General features: G+C 44.5%; 1 protein-coding gene across 1 annotated transcript in view; it reads left to right on the forward strand.

Moving 5' to 3' along the window:
* adamts6 (ADAM metallopeptidase with thrombospondin type 1 motif, 6) overlaps window positions 1–16,112 on the forward strand; it is a gene marked incomplete at both ends in the record, with an annotated part of 82,235 nt that overhangs the window by 51,642 nt on the left and 14,481 nt on the right. Inside the window, 4 exons of the mRNA XM_084159689.1 lie at window positions 1,392–1,525; window positions 3,271–3,394; window positions 6,155–6,235; window positions 10,828–10,991. Of these exons, the coding sequence (XP_084015815.1) occupies window positions 1,392–1,525; window positions 3,271–3,394; window positions 6,155–6,235; window positions 10,828–10,991 (503 nt within the window). The remainder of the gene's footprint in view (window positions 1–1,391; window positions 1,526–3,270; window positions 3,395–6,154; window positions 6,236–10,827; window positions 10,992–16,112) is intronic.

Raw genomic sequence — 16,112 nt, forward strand, 5'->3', positions numbered from 1 at the left:
CTCTAACTTCCTTCATACTGTATGCAGCGACATAAAAATAGTATCCATGAGTTATCTGACTCTGGGGAAGTAGATAAAGGGCTTCATTATCAAAATCCTGAAGTATCCCTTTAATATAACTGTGTGTTAGTGCTGGTTTTCAGTGAATTTATGTAAATCATCCCGAAGTATCCCTTTAACATTATTGCACTTTTCATGTAGCCTAAATTTGGCCAGCTAATAGCCTAACCACCGATCAAGCAACATTATGGACTAAACGTTCATATCCTGTTGCTGCAGGTTTATTTTTCTGCGACAATATTGGTCAAATTAACATCCAACACCTGAATGCATTCTCTCATTTTCACTAGAGATTGCAGTGGAAAGTTTCACAAAAGATCGCAGTGGAAAGTTACACACAAAGAAACCCACACGCATGCACAAATACACACACACACACACCCACACATGCAACTCATAAAGCACAGTCTAGTCCTACTCTCTCCCAGGCCGTTGCACTAAAAGTTGAACTCTGTTATCACACAACTCTCATTAGTCAAAGCTATGAGCTCCTCTCTAGCTGGTACAAATCTATTGGACTGTCAACCTACATGTAGAGACTGGAGGTAACCTCAGTGTGGATGTCACTGTGTGTGTGTGTGTGTGTGCTTGTGTGCATTTGTGTATGTATGCGTGTGTGGGTGTGTCATGGTGGCTTATGTCATGGCAGCTCCAACTATCTCTCCCAGTGTCAGTGCTGAAGTGACGTCAGGCCCCAGGTCCAGGATCAGATCTAAGCATGACTAACAGAACACTTTATTACTATCAACAAACTCTAGAGGAGAGCAGAGAACAGGGCCTTGCTTCATGTCCTGGGACTCCTGGCTCACAACTAGCACCACAAAAGGTTTTCTGTGAATTGTTTTATCAATATAGTAAACATAATTATTTTCTTATAGATGTATTCATAGTCATGTCACTCATCATGGCACACATGATGGGTATAATGTGATTCAACTGTGATATAGAACATTTGTTATAATATGTGTGAACCTGTAATTTTTATGGCTGAACCTTAGTTTTCTGTCTGTGGCCTGTGAGTGTAGGAACAGGTTATCGTTAGGCACTTTGTGAGAAATGTCTCCAAGTTTGTGGTCGATGTGGCTCTGTCGGTAGAGCATGCCACTTACAACGCCAAGGGTCATGCCACCCATGCGTAAAATGTATGCACGCATACCATTAGTCACTTTGGATAAAAGCGTCTGCTAAATGGCAGACATTATTAATATATATTACGTTTTGTCTGATATCTCCCTACTGTATGTATAACTATGTGTACATGAGTTGTCCCCTGCCCTGTGGATGTTTGTCCACTACGTTTGACCTTGTGAACTCTTTCCTGTGTGCTCCAGGTGGTGTGAAGCCGTGTGCTCTGAACTGTCTGGCAGAGGGATATAACTTCTACACCGAGCGCTCCCCGGCCGTCATCGATGGAACACGCTGCCAGGCCGACTCACTGGACATCTGCATCAATGGAGAGTGCAAGGTGAGAGAGAGAGAGAGAGAGAGAGAGAGAGAGAGAGAGAGAGAGAGATAGAGAGAAAGAGAGAGTGTGTGTCTTTGTGTGTGTTTGTGTGTGTGTGTGTGTGTCTGTCTTGAGTGTGGTAAGTGTTCTTGTGACGTAGTGGTGGTAACATTTATGTTGTAGGTTCAATTACTGTACATTTTCCCAGATAAAAGTAGCACGTCTGCTTAAAGTAGTGCTTCTGGTTCCCTCACTTTTGGCTGTGTCTCACCCCAGTCAAACAGACCCATGCTGCTTCCAGTCAAGACCCAGCCAGTGGGTGCTGACTCCTCCATAGGAGAAACACTGTACCATGTACTGTATATGACCTGATTACATTATAATAGATAAGCTAATAAACTGGATGACTGTAACCTAATGTAATGATCCTGACCATGTGACCTGACCCGGAAACCTGACCCGACAAAACTCAGCCTGTGACCCAGTTTGTACAGTTTGTAGTCACAGTGTTTGTGTTCATTCTTATCTCAAGGGACCTTGTTTATATGATACTGACTGACTGAGCAAAAGTGGCTGAGAGACAGCAAAGAAATACCATTATCCAATATGGAACAATGCAGTGTTAGAACAAAACGTGGAGTTTCAGTCAGTTGGTTTTCATTGAGTGATTGGCAGAGGTCTTAATCTAGACTCTTATCACAACTCAACAGTTCATGTCTGGGATTGTTTTGAAGTTCTCCTCAGGAAACTGGCTATCCAGATTAATGTGGAAATTGAATTGAAAGACACTGTCATTTATTTCACCACTGGGCGTTTGTTTAAAATAAGGTTTGAATTTACATCCAAAATAGGTTTTTGAGTTGAAAAAAGCTGAAAATATGTGTTTATTAATGAGATCTGGCATCTACTGCTGTCTTTGTTCTGTGTGTGTACACTGTACAGTATGTGTACAATGAGGTTAGGGTGTGTGGGTGTGTGTGTGTGTGTGTTGGAGGTTTCTTCCCAGAAAGCACTGGGACATGCTTATTCCTAGTCACAGTCCAATGTGTCTTTTTATTTCAGCAGCAGTTGGCCTTCTAGAGTCTTCTAGAGTCTCTGACATGATGTGATAAATCTCTGGAACACCGTCTGCTTGGAGGCTGCTCAGAAATACTCAAAATGCTTTATGTAGGCCTACGCACGTGTTGGGGAAAGACAGAGGGAGAGAGAGAACAGAGAGAAAATGAAAGAGAGAAGAAACAGATAGGGATAGAGCAGAGAAATGTGGATGGAGAGAGAGAGAATGAGAGCGAGAACAGAGAGAGTAGAGAGTGAGAGAGAAAGAAAGAAAGAAAGAAAGGGGGCGAGAGAGAGAGTGAATGTGAGGGATGTGTGAGAATAAATGTATTTTTCTCTCCTGTCATTAAGGTGACACCCATAATTCTCCCTATCACATTTTAGAAGAGTCTATACAACTATGAAATACTCACTTTACCGTAGCTCTCTAAAAGAGACTGGCTGTTCAACGACTGTTCAACGACTGTTCAGTCTGACCCTCTCATCCAACTGTCGTTCTACGGTTATTAACCAGGTACTATCCAATCATGAGTCAGTGTTTTAACTGACGTAAAACTGCTGCTCCATGCAGCTTCCACAGACATAAAGTCACTTCTTTAGCATTTTTCTTTATTACTATGGTATTACTATGGTACTATTAAACAGTGTTATTACTATGGTATAAGTTATACTTAAAGTAATATAACATGGTACCCTGTCTCCTCTCTCAGCACGTAGGCTGTGACAACATCCTGGGTTCGGACGCCAAGGAGGACCGCTGTCGGGTGTGTGGAGGGGACGGCAGCAGCTGTGAGGCCACAGAGGGACTGTTCAATGACTCTCTACCCAGAGGAGGTAAGACCCAGGCTGGGGACAGAACCTGACAGGGCTCCTTACTTCAGGTGTGCAAATGTTTTAGTTCCATACAAACTGGAGAAAAGGTGAAAGGTCATGAGGTCTCTCCACTGAGCAAGTACACATAGTGAGAGACTAGTATATACAGTGAGGGAAAAAAGTATTTGATCCCCTGCTGATTTTGTACGTTTGCCCACTGACAAAGAAATGATCAGTCTATAATTTTAATGGTAGGTTTATTTGAACAGTGAGAGACAGAATAACAACAAAAAAATCCAGAAAAACGCATGTCAAAAATGTTATAAATTGATTTGCATTTTAAAGAGGGAAATAAGTATTTGACCCCCTCTCAATCAGAAAGATTTCTGGCTCCCAGGTGTCTTTTATACAGGTAACGAGCTGAGATTAGGAGCACACTCTTAAAGGGAGTGCTCCTAATCTCAGCTTGTTACCTGTATAAAAGACACCTGTCCACAGAAGCAATCAATCAATCAAATTCCAAACTCTCCACCATGGCCAAGACCAAAGAGCTCTCCAAGGATGTCAGGGACAATATTGTAGACCTCCACAAGGTTGGAATGGGCTACAAGAACATCGGCAAGCAGCTTGGTGAGAAGGTGACAACAGTTGGTGCGACTATTCGCAAATGGAAGAAACACAAAATAACTGTCAATCTCCCTCGGCCTGGGGCTCCATGCAAGATCTCACCTCGTGGAGTTGCAATGATCATGAGAACGGTGAGAAATCAGCCCAGAACTACACGGGAGGATCTTGTCAATGATCTCAAGGCAGCTGGGACCATAGTCACCAAGAAAACAATTGGTAACACACTACGCCGTGAAGGACTGAAATCCTGCAGCGCCCGCAAGGTCCCCCTGCTCAAGAAAGCACATATACAGGCCCGTCTGAAGTTTGCCAATGAACATCTGAATGATTCAGAGGAGAACTGGGTGAAAGTGTTGTGGTCAGATGAGACCACAATCGAGCTCTTTGGCATCAACTCAACTCGCCGTGTTTGGAGGAGGAGGAATGCTGCCTATGACCCCAAGAACACCATCCCCACCGTCAAACATGGAGGTGGAAACATTATGCTTTGGGTGTGTTTTTCTGCTAAGGGGACAGGACAACTTCACCGCATCAAAGGGACGATGGAAGGGGCCATGTACCGTCAAATCTTGGGTGAGAACCTCCTTCCCTCAGCCAGGGCATTGAAAATGGGTCGTGGATGGGAATTCCAGCATGACAATGACCCAAAACACACGGCCAAGGCAACAAAGGAGTGGCTCAAGAAGAAGCACATTAAGGTCCTGGAGTGGCCTAGCCAGTCTCCAGACCTTAATCCCATAGAAATTCTGTGGAGGGAGCTGAACATTCGAGTTGCCAAACGTCAGCCTCAAAACCTTAATGACTTGGAGAAGATCTGCAAAGAGGAGTGGGACAAAATCCCTCCTGAGATGTGTGCAAACCTGGTGGCCAACTACAAGAAACGTCTGACCTCTGTGATTGCCAACAAGGGTTTTGCCACCAAGTACTAAGTCATGTTTTGCAGAGGGGTCAAATACTTATTTCCCTCATTAAAATGCAAATCAACATTTTTGACATGCGTTTTTCTGGATTTTTTGTTGTTGTTTTATTCTGTCTCTCACTGTTCAAATAAACCTACCATTAAAATTATAGACTGATCATGTCTTTGTCAGTGGGCAAACGTACAAAATCAGCAGGGGATCAAATACTTTTTTCCCTCACTGTACACTGAGTGGACAAATCATTAGGAACCTCCCCCTTTTGCACTCAGAACAGCCTCAATTCATCATGGCATGGACTCTACAAGGTGTCGAAAGCGTTCCACAGGGATGCTGGCCCATGTTCACTCCAATGATTCCCACAGTTGTTTCAAATTGGCTGGAGATGTCCTTTGGGTGCTGGACCATTCTTGATACACACGGGAAACTGTTGAGTGTGAAAAACCCTGCAGCGTTGCAGTACTTGACACAAACCAGTGCGCCTGGCACCTACTACCATACCCTGCTCAAAGGCACTTCAATATTTTGTCTTGCCCATTCACCCTCTGAATGGCACACATACACACTCCATGTCTCAATTGTCTCAAGGCTTACAAACCCTTCTTTAACCTGTCTCCTCCCCTTCATCTACATTGATTGAAGTGGATTTAACAGGTTTTGTACACTCAGTGTAGAGATAAAAAAGGATGTGTAATGTGTAAAGAAGAAGAGGATTAGAGAAGGAGAGTGTATAATGTAGAAAGGACAGCAGTGTAGAGAAGAGTAAGTGTTTCAGAGAGGGTCCATTCCTCTGTGTCTTCTGAAAGCTGCCAAACACCACAAGTTTGTAAGCACGTTCTGGGAGACACATCCTCGTGCAGAAAAGCAAGGTAAAAACTCAGGAACGTATTGTCTTTTTGGCAGAGCAGCCCTGTCCTAGGGCCAACAGAGCACTGTAGTCAAACACTTCATTTTTCATGGAAATCTGTGTGTTTTTTCCCCTTTTGTCACCCAATGATAAAGCATATGGTTTTGGGAGTTGAGAAACATGTTGTCAAAACATAAATGGAAACATAATATATTTGCATTAATTACATCATCCAGTGAAGGACTCGGAGTGGAGATATGGCTTCATCCTGGCTCTGGGTCCAAGACTAGTCTACAGAGAGACAAAATCACGTTCTCCTTCTATGGTATGTCCAGTAATGCATCTAAAAATACTGTGTGTCGGTAATGTTTTTTTCCTGTTCTCTTCCAGGCTACATGGAGGTGGTTCAGATACCAAGGGGATCAGTCCACATAGAAATCAAAGAAATTGCCATGTCCAAAAACTACATTGGTAAGTGATCTCATTCAAACATTATAAAATGAAACAAACAAGAAAAGTGACGGTCATCATTCTAATTATTTTGATAATCCTTTATTTCTTTACAATCTATATATCTGAGAATGATATAAGTCATTATGGCCAATCCATAACTCCACACAATGAATTAACAGTAATGTGAAGCAGTATGAAATTAACCTGTTTCATATTAGCAGTTTGGTTCAGTTCTTTGTTTAAAGATCCAGTTTTCCTCACCACCTAGTGCTTTCTCAGTCTAGAGCAGAGCAGACAATGCCATGAAGTATTTTTAACTCACACTAAATTAATAGCTTCAACATTATAAAAAATATTCAGTGCATGTCCAGTGGGAGTCTTCGCGTTGGTCTCTCCCTCTTCATTCCAGACGAAACAGAACAACATTCACAGCTCTGACAGTCAGAATCAAAACAATCAAACAAGCCCATTTCATTTAGTGTTGTTGTCTGAGCTGACATTAACTAGGGGGTTAGCCGTGTGACAGTGTGGTGAATTTACAGCTCAGGGTGTTGATGGAGGACTGAAATCAGGCTTTGAAACATCAGGCGTTGTTAGAGTTACAGCCCTTTGGTGACAGCCCTGAGGCCCTCATGGATTCAAGTGGATAGAATTATGTCTATATATCCCCCCAAAAAATGATTGTATACAAGTTTAACGATTGTCACTTTGTGTCCTATTGTGTAGATCGCACTCTCTATTTCCCTTCCAAGTAATGTGTGATTTTGTTTTGAATATCATTTGTGACAGACCCCAAAGGCTATGGGAGTATTTGGTCTTGGTAAAGTTGTGTGAGGCTGCCTTTAGCAGTGGAGATGGACTGAGAGCTCACCATTTTAATGTGCAGGTGTGTAGATGAGGTGGCAGTAAAGACTGAATTCTGTAAGCTATCCCCCAAAACAGGAGGAGTAAAATAAATATTGTTGTAATAAAGTGCGTAAATGCTGCGAAGTGCATACGCATGAGGAATCATCGAGAGAGAGAGAGAGAGAGAGAGAGAGAGAGAGAGAGAGAGAACACAGTGTTTGGATCGTTTCTCCTCAATTTGGCCCCATTTCAACTCTGAGAAAATGGATATTTTGAGATGTGTTGTGCTTGGAGACGACTCCTTTGTTTTGACGACCAGCAGGAATGGTATTCATGGGATTCTTCCAGGCTTTCACCTGAAGAGTGTGTGTGTGTGTGTGAGCTCACCCTGAGCGCTGCACAGTGTCTGTTGAGGAAAGAAAGTTGCCAATGACACTAGGAGAGCTACAGTACGACGATGTTGATGATGAATGATGGTGATGACATCACACCAAAATATTGCCACCACCTGTTGTCTTGGCAACCATTCCCGGGTAGTCTTTGGCTCACCACTCTTGTCAGCATTTTAACATGCTGCTTTTTTAAGTACGCTCAACAATGCCTGAGAGCTGAAAATGTGTCTTAGCCAGCGCATACCTCCTGCCTTTATCTCAGAGGGCTAACAAATCAAATCAAATTAAGTCAAATCTAATGTTATTTGTCACATGCGCGGAATACAACAGGTGTAGACCTTACAGTGAAATGCTTACTTACAAGCCCTTAACCAACAATGCATTTTTAAGAAAGAATACCAAAACAAATCACAAAAAATACAATATAAAATAATACAAACTAAAAGTAACAAATAATTCAAGAGCAGCAGTAAAAATAACAATAGTGAGGCTATATACAGGGGGTACCGGTACCGAGATAATGTGCGGGGGCACCAGTTAGTCGAGGTAATTGAGATAATATGTACATGTAGGTAGAGTTATTAAAGTGACTATGCATAGATAATAAACAGAGAGTAGCAGCAGCGTAAAAGAGGGGGGGGGGGGGGGTCAATGCAAATAGTCTTGGTAGCTTGGCCCCAGTGATGTACTGGTCCGTACGCACTACCCTCTGTAGTGCCTTGCGGTCGGAGGCCGAGCAGTTGCCATACCAGGCAGTGATGCAACCAGTCAGGATGCTCTCGATGGTGCATCCATGCCAAGTCTCCTTAGGGGGAATAGGTTTTGTTGTGCCCTCTTCACAACTGTCTTGGTGTGCTTGGACCATGTTAGTTTGTTGGTGATGTGGACACCAAGGAACTTGAAGCTCTCAACCTGTTCCACTACAGCCCCGTCGATGAGAATGGCTCGGTCCTCTTCTTTTTCCTGTAGTCCACAATCATCTCCTTTGTCTTGATCACGTTGAGGGAGAGGTTGTTGTCCTGGCACCACATGGCCAGGTCTCTGACCTCCTCCCTATAGGCTGTCTCATCGTTTTCTGTGATCAGGCCTACCACTGTTGTGTCATCGGCAAACTTAATGATGGTGTTGGAGTCGTGCCTGGCCATGCAGTCATGCGTGAACAGGGAGTACAGGAGGGGACTTAGCACGCACCCCTGAGGGGCCCCCGTGTTGAGGAGCAGCGTGTCGGATGTGTTGTTACCTACCCTTACCTTACCACCTGGGTCCAGGATCCAGTTGCAGAGGGAGGTGTTTAGTCCCAGGGTCCTTAGCTTAGTGATGAGCTTTAATGGCACTGAGCTGTAGTCAATGAATAGCATTCTCACATAGGTTATCCTTTTGTCCAGGTGTGAAAGAGCAGTGTGGAGCGCAATAGAGATTGCATCATCTGTGGATCTGTTGGGGCGGTATGCAAATTGGAGTGGGTCTAGGGTTTCTGGGATAATGTGAGCCATGACCAGCCTTTCAAAGCACTTCATGGCTACGGGTCGGTAGTCATTTAGGCAGGTTACTTTAGTGTTCTTGGGCACAGGGACTATGGTGGTCTGCTTGAAACATGTTGTTATTACAGACTCAGACAGGGAGAGGTTGAAAATGTCAGTGAAGACACTTGCCAGTTGGTCAGCGCATGCTCGGAGTACACGTCCTGGTAATCCGTCTGGCCCTGCGGCCTTGTGAATGTTAACCTGTTTAAAGGTCTTACTCACTTCGGCTACGGAGAGCATGATCACACAGTCATCCGGAACAGCTGATGCTCTCATGCATGTTTCAGTGTTACTTGCCTTGAAGCGAGCATAGAAGTAATTTAGCTCGTCTGGTAGGCTCGTGTCACTGGGCAGCTCGCGGCTGTGATTCCCTTTGTAGTCTGTAATAGTTTGCAAGCCCTGCCACATCCGACGAGCATTGGAGCCGGTGTAGTACGATTCAATCTTAGTCCTGAATTGACACTTTGCTTGTTTGATGGTTCGTTGGAGGGCATAGCGGGATTTTTTATAAGCTTCCGGGTTAGAGTCCCATTCCTTGATAGCGGCGGCTCTACCCTTTAGCTCAGTGCGGATGTTGCCTGTAATCCATTGCTTCTGGTTGGGGTACGTACAGTCACTGTGGGGACGACGTCATCGATGCACTTATTGATGAAGCCAGTGACTGATGTGGTGTACTCCTCAATGCCATCGGAAGAATCGCGGAACATATTCCAGTCTGTGCTAGCAAAACAGTTCTGTAGCTTAGCATCTGCTTCATCTGACCACTTCCTTATTAACTGAGTCACTGGTGCTTCCCGCTTTAGTTTGTGCTTGTAAGCAGGAATCAGGAGGATATAATTATGGTCAGATTTGCCAAATGGAGGGCGAGGGAGAGCTTTGTACGTGTCTCTGTGTGTGGAGTAAAGGTGGTCTAGAGTTTTTTCCCCTCTGGTTGCACATTTAACATGCTGGTAGAAATGAGGTAAAATGTATTTAAGTTTCCCTGCATTAAAGTCCCCGGCCACTAGGAGCGCTGCCTCTGGATGAGCATTTTCCTGTTTGCTTATGGCCTTATACAGCTCATTCAGTGCAATCCTAGTGCCAGCATCGGTTTGTGGTGGTAAATAGACAGCTATGAAAAATATAGATGAAAACTATTTTGGTAGATAGTGTGGTCTACAGCTTATCATGAGATACTCTACCTCAGGCGAGCAAAACCTTGAGACTTTGTTAGATATCGTGCACCAGCTGTTGTTTACAAATATACATAGACCGCCACCCCTTGTCTTACCAGAGGCTGCTGTTCTATCCTGCCGATACAGTGTATAACCCGCCAGCTGTATGTTATTCATGTCTTTGTTCAGCCATTACTCTGTGAAACATAAGATAATACCGTTTTTAATGTCCCGTTGGTAGGATATTCGTGCCTGTAGTTCGTCCACTTTGTTACCAAGCGATTGTAAGTTGGCCAATAGTATCGATGGCAAAGGCAGATTAACCACTCGTCGCCGGCTCCTTACCAAGCACCCCGATCTCCTTCCGCGATATCTCATTTTCTTTCTACTGCGAATGACGGGGATGAGGGCCCTGTCGGGTATCTGGAGCAAATCCCTCTTGTCCGACTCATTAAAGAAACCATTTTCATCCAGTTCAAGGTGTGTAATCGCTGTTCTGATGTCCAGAAGCTCTTTTTGGTCATAAGAGACGGTAGCAGCAACATTATGTACAAAATAAGTTGCAAAAAAACGCACAAAATAGCACGGTTGGTTAAGAGTCCATAAAACGGCAGCCATCCCCTCCGGCACCATCTTCACAGTGTTGTGGGTACAAATCCAACTAGTAACCCTCTTCTATCTGTGCCATTCTGTAGCGTTGAAGTCGGAGGGAGATGACTACTACATCAACGGAGCGTGGACCATCGACTGGCCCAGGAAGTTTGACATCGCAGGGACGGCGTTTCACTACAAGAGACCCCTTGACGAACCTGAGTCACTAGAGGCCCTGGGGGCCACCACGGAAAACCTAGTCGTCATGGTAACCACATTTTACTGTTTTGTTGTGTGTTGAGTAAACAATGTGGGAGGGGTTTGTCTTTGACACAGAAAGATGATCAAACACAGAAGGGCTTTTTCAGGCATCTTTCAGCCTACCGGGTGTCCTTAGTCTATTTGGGGGGTGGAGAGAGGGGGAGATTCCACGAAAAAGGGAATTTCACAAAGAGAACCTTCAGATGTTACCAACCCATAGAGAAATGGGCCATTGTTGTGTGTACTGTCTAGAGAGATTATCAGTTTGAATTGACATGAAGCACAACAGCTGCTCCCAGCAAACCTTAGCTGACCTTCAGGTCAGTAAGACCGTGGTGGTTTGGGGTTTTAAACGGTATATACAGCAATGTAGATATTGAAAAGCCATTTCTGTCTCAATTCAAATACACATGTACATGTGTTTTGGTGAGAGTGTGTGTTTGTGTGTGCAAGCGTGTTCTGACATGTGAAAACCTGTGTGTGTATATGCACGGGTGTAAGTGGGTGTAATGGCGTGTTTGAGCATTGCCGTGCATGCGTGTGTGTGTGCATGTCTGTGTGTGTGTGTTTGTGTTTCTCTAAACCGTCCCACTCAGTGGCCCTCAGGACCGCAGTGGCTTTTTCCTGGACATGAATGCTGGAAATACCAGACCCCACAGCACTACTGGAATAGGGCTGGGGTTAACCCGGTTAGGATTAGGAATAAACAGAGCTCTCCATCCCACCACAGGCCATTCGGTTGTGGCAACTGAAAACTGTGCATAATTTCTATGTTCCCTTACTGCATCACATACGCTACAATAAACACAGTGCCCATTGGATAATTAGAGTCTCCGCTGCAGTATAGTAACTCTTTACTGAGGACTTATTCTATATTTAAATAATAAATCATTTGATTTTTCCATTGTGTTAATGATGGCAGATTGATTGATTTCCAAGTTTTTACTATACGTTTTTTCAAGATGAGTGATGAATAAAATAAAAATAAATATGCCATTTAGCAGACGCTTTTATCCAAAGCGACTTACAGTCATGCGTGCATAAAAAATGTTTTGTGTATGGGAGAAGAGAATCGTTCAACCCATCGGGTATCTCACTACACCCCCATTTGCCATGCCTTGAAATATGCAGACAGACTCATTAAAAGTAGGTTTACATTGTAATACTTCTGACAGCCACATTTCTAGCTCCGCCCACAACTTCCGGACTTTATAGCATTCCCAGAAAGCATGGATTATTGAGTCATTATTATACTGAACAAAAATATAAATGCAAAATTAGGCCCTAATCTATGGTTTTCACATGACTGGGAATACATATATGCATCTGTTGGTCACATATACCTTTAAAAAAAAGTAGGGGCGTAGATCAGAAAACCAGTCAGTATCTAGAATACATGGCACCGGAGGAGATGGCTGCCGTTTTACGGCCCCCTAACCAATTGTGCTATTATGTGTGTTTTTTCACGTTATTTGTAATTTATTCTGTACGTAACTCACCTCGTACTGGACGAAGATTTTTTCTTCAGTGAGTCGGACGCGAAGGATATTCTACAGACCCCCGACAAGGCCCAAATCCACGTCATTTACATGAGAAAGAGACAGAGATATCGTGGACGTAGGTCGGGGTTCCTTGTAAGGATCCGACGGCGAGCAAGTAATCTGCCTCTTCCATCAGTCCTATTAGCCAACGTACAATCTTTGGAAAACAAAATGGACGACCTACGATCACGGATATCCTACAAACAGGACATTAAAAACTGTAATATCTTATATTTCACCGAGTCGTGGCTGAACGACGACATGGAGAACATACAGCTGGCGGGATATACGCTACATCGGCAGGATAGAACCGCTGACTCCGGTAAGACAAGGGGTGGCGGTCTGTGTATATTTGTAAACAACAGCTGGTGCACAAAATCTAATATTAAGGAAGTCTCAAGGTTTTGCTCGCCTTAGGTAGAGTATCTCATGATAAGCTGTAGACCACACTATTTACCAAAAGAGTTTTCATCTATATTTTTCATAGCTGTCTATTTACCACCACAAACCGATGCTGGCACTAGGATTGCACTGAATGAGCTGTATAAGGCCATAAGCAAACAGGAAAATGCTCATCCAGAGGCAGCGCTCCTAGTGGCCGGGGACTTTAATGCAGGGAAACTTAAATCTGTTCTACCTAATTTCTATCAGCATGTTAAATGTGCAACCAGAGGAGAAAAAACTCTAGACATCCATTTGGCAAATCTGACCATAATTCTATCCTCCTGATTCCTGCTTATAAGCAAAGCCTAAAGCAGGAAGCACCAGTGACTCAGTTAATAAGGAAGTGTTCAGATGAAGCAGATGCTAAGCTACAGGACTGTTTTGCTAGCACATACTGGAATATGTTCCAGGATTCGTCCGATGGCATTGAGGAGTACACCACATCAGTCACTGGCTTCATCAATAAGTGCATCGATGACGTCGTCCCCACAGTGACCGTACGTACATACCCCAACCAGAAGCCATATATTACAGGCAACATCCGCACTGAGCTAAAGGGTAGAGCTGCCGCTTTCAAGGAGCGGGACTCTAACCCGGACGCTTATAAGAAATCCCGCTATGCCCTCTGACGAACCATCAAACAGGCAAAGAGTCAATACAGGACTAATATTGAATCGTACTACACCGGCTCCGATGCTCGTCGGATGTGGCAGGGCTTGCAAACTATTACAGACTACAAAGGGAAGCACAGCCGCAAGCTGCCCAGTGACACGAGCCTACCAGACGAGCTAAATCACTACAATGCTCGCTTCGAGGCAAGCAACACTGAAGCATACATGAGAGTATCAGCTGTTCCGGATGACTATGTGATCACGCTCTCCTTAGCCGATGTGAGTAAGACTTTTAAGTAGGTCAACATTCAGAAGGCTGCAGGGCCAGACGGATTACCAGGACTTTTACTCCGAGCATGCGCTGACCAACTGGCAAGTGTCTTCACTGACATTTTCAACATGTCCCTGACTGAGTCTGTAATACCAACATGTTTCAAGCAGACCACCATAGTCCCTGTGCTCAAGAACACTAAGATAACCTGCCTAAATGACTACTGACCCGTAGCACTCACGTCTGTAGCCATGAAGTGCTTTGAAAGGCTGGTCATGGCTCACATCAACACCATTATCCCAGAAACAAGAGGAACAACTATGTGAGAATGCTATTAATTGACTACAGCTCAGCGTTCAACACCATAGTGCCCTCAAAGCTCATCACTAAGCTAAGGACCCTGAGACTAAACACCTCCCTCTGCAACTGGATCCTGTCGGGCCACCCCCAGGTGGTAAGGGTAGGTAACAACACATCTGCCACGCTGATCCTCAACACGGGGGCCCCTCAGGGGTGCGTGCTCAGTCCCCTCCTGTACTCCCTGTTCACCCATGACTGCATGGCCAGGCACGACTCCAACACCATCATTAAGTTTGCTGACAACACAACAGTGGTAGGCCTGATCACAGAAAACGATGAGACAGCCTATAGGGAGGAGGTCAGAGACCTGGCCGTGTGGTTCCAGGATAACAACCTCTCCCTGAACGTGATCAAGACAAAGGAGATTATTGTGGACTACAGGAAAAAAAAGAGGACTGAGCACGCCCCCATTCTCATCGACGGCGCTGTAGTGGAACAGGTTGAGAGCTTCAAGTTCCTTGGTGTCCACATCACCAACAAAATATCATGGTCCAAACACACCAAAGCCTATTCCCCCTCAGGAGACTGAAAAGATTAGGCATTGGTCCTCAGATCCTCAAAAGGTTATACAGCTGCACCATCAAGAGCATCTTGACTGGTTGCATCACTGCCTGGTATGGCAACTGCTCGGCCTCCGACCGCAAGGCACTACAGAGGGTAGTGCATACGGCCCAGTACATCACTTGGCCAAGCTTCATGCCATACAGGACCTCTATACCAGGCGGTGTCAGAGAAAGGCCCTAAAAATTGTAAAAGACTCCAGCCACCCTAGTCATAGACTGCTCTCTCTGCTACTGCACGGCAAGTGGTACCAGAGCGCCAAGTCTAGGTCCAAAAGTCTTCTTAACAGCTTCTACCCCCAAGCCATAAGACTCCTGAACAGCTAATTATGGCTACCCGGACTATTTGCATTATCCCTGACTCTGTACCGGTAACCCCTGTATATAGCCTCCCTACTGTTTTAATTATTTTTAATTTAAAATGTTTACTCATCCATTTTTTACTTAACAGTTATTTTTCTTGAAACTGCATTGTTGGGTAGGGCTTGTAAGTAAGCATTTCACTGTAAGATTTACACCTGTTGTATAAGGTGCATGTGGCAAATAAAATTTGTTTTGATTTATCTGGTGTGACCACCATTTGCATTTACATTTACATTTATGTCATTTAGCAGACGCTCTTATCCAGAGCGACTTACAGTTAGTGCATACATTATTTTTATTTTTTTCATACTGGCCCCCCGTGGGAATCGAACCCTCAACCCTGGCGTTGCAAACACCATGCTCTACCAACTGAGCTACCTCCCTGCCGGCCATTCCCTCCCCTACCCTGGACGACGCTGGGCCAATTGTGCGCCGCCCCATTGGTCTCCCGGTTGCGGCCGGCTACGACAGAGCCTGGATTCAAACCAGGATCTCTAGTGGCACAGCTAGCACTGCGATGCAGTGCCTTAGACCACTGCGCCACTACACACCTCATGCAGCGCGACACATCTCCTTCGCATAGAGTTGATCAGGCTGTTGATTGTGGTCTGTGGAATGTTGTCCCACTCCTCTTCAATGGCTGTGCGAAATTGCTGGATATTGGCAGGAACTGGAACACACTGTCGTATGCATCTGGTGAGTATGCAGGCCATGGAGTACTGGGAAATGTTCCGCTTCCAGGAATTGTTTACAGATTTCTTCCCATGCTTATTTTATATCCTGAGATTTTTGAGTATTCTGAAAATATTTTTAGCAAAGGGGGCATTGAGTTATCAATATTGGTCAGGTATATCAGGAGATCATCTGCAAATACGTTTAGTTGATATTCATTACCAATACTGATACCTGTTACGTTTAGGTCCTGTCTAATTCTTTCTGCAAGCGGTTCGATTGCTAGTGAAAACATGAGGGGGGAGA

The sequence above is a fragment of the Coregonus lavaretus genome, assembly GCF_964263955.1.
Source record: "Coregonus lavaretus genome assembly, chromosome: 4".
NCBI lineage: Eukaryota > Metazoa > Chordata > Actinopteri > Salmoniformes > Salmonidae > Coregonus > Coregonus lavaretus.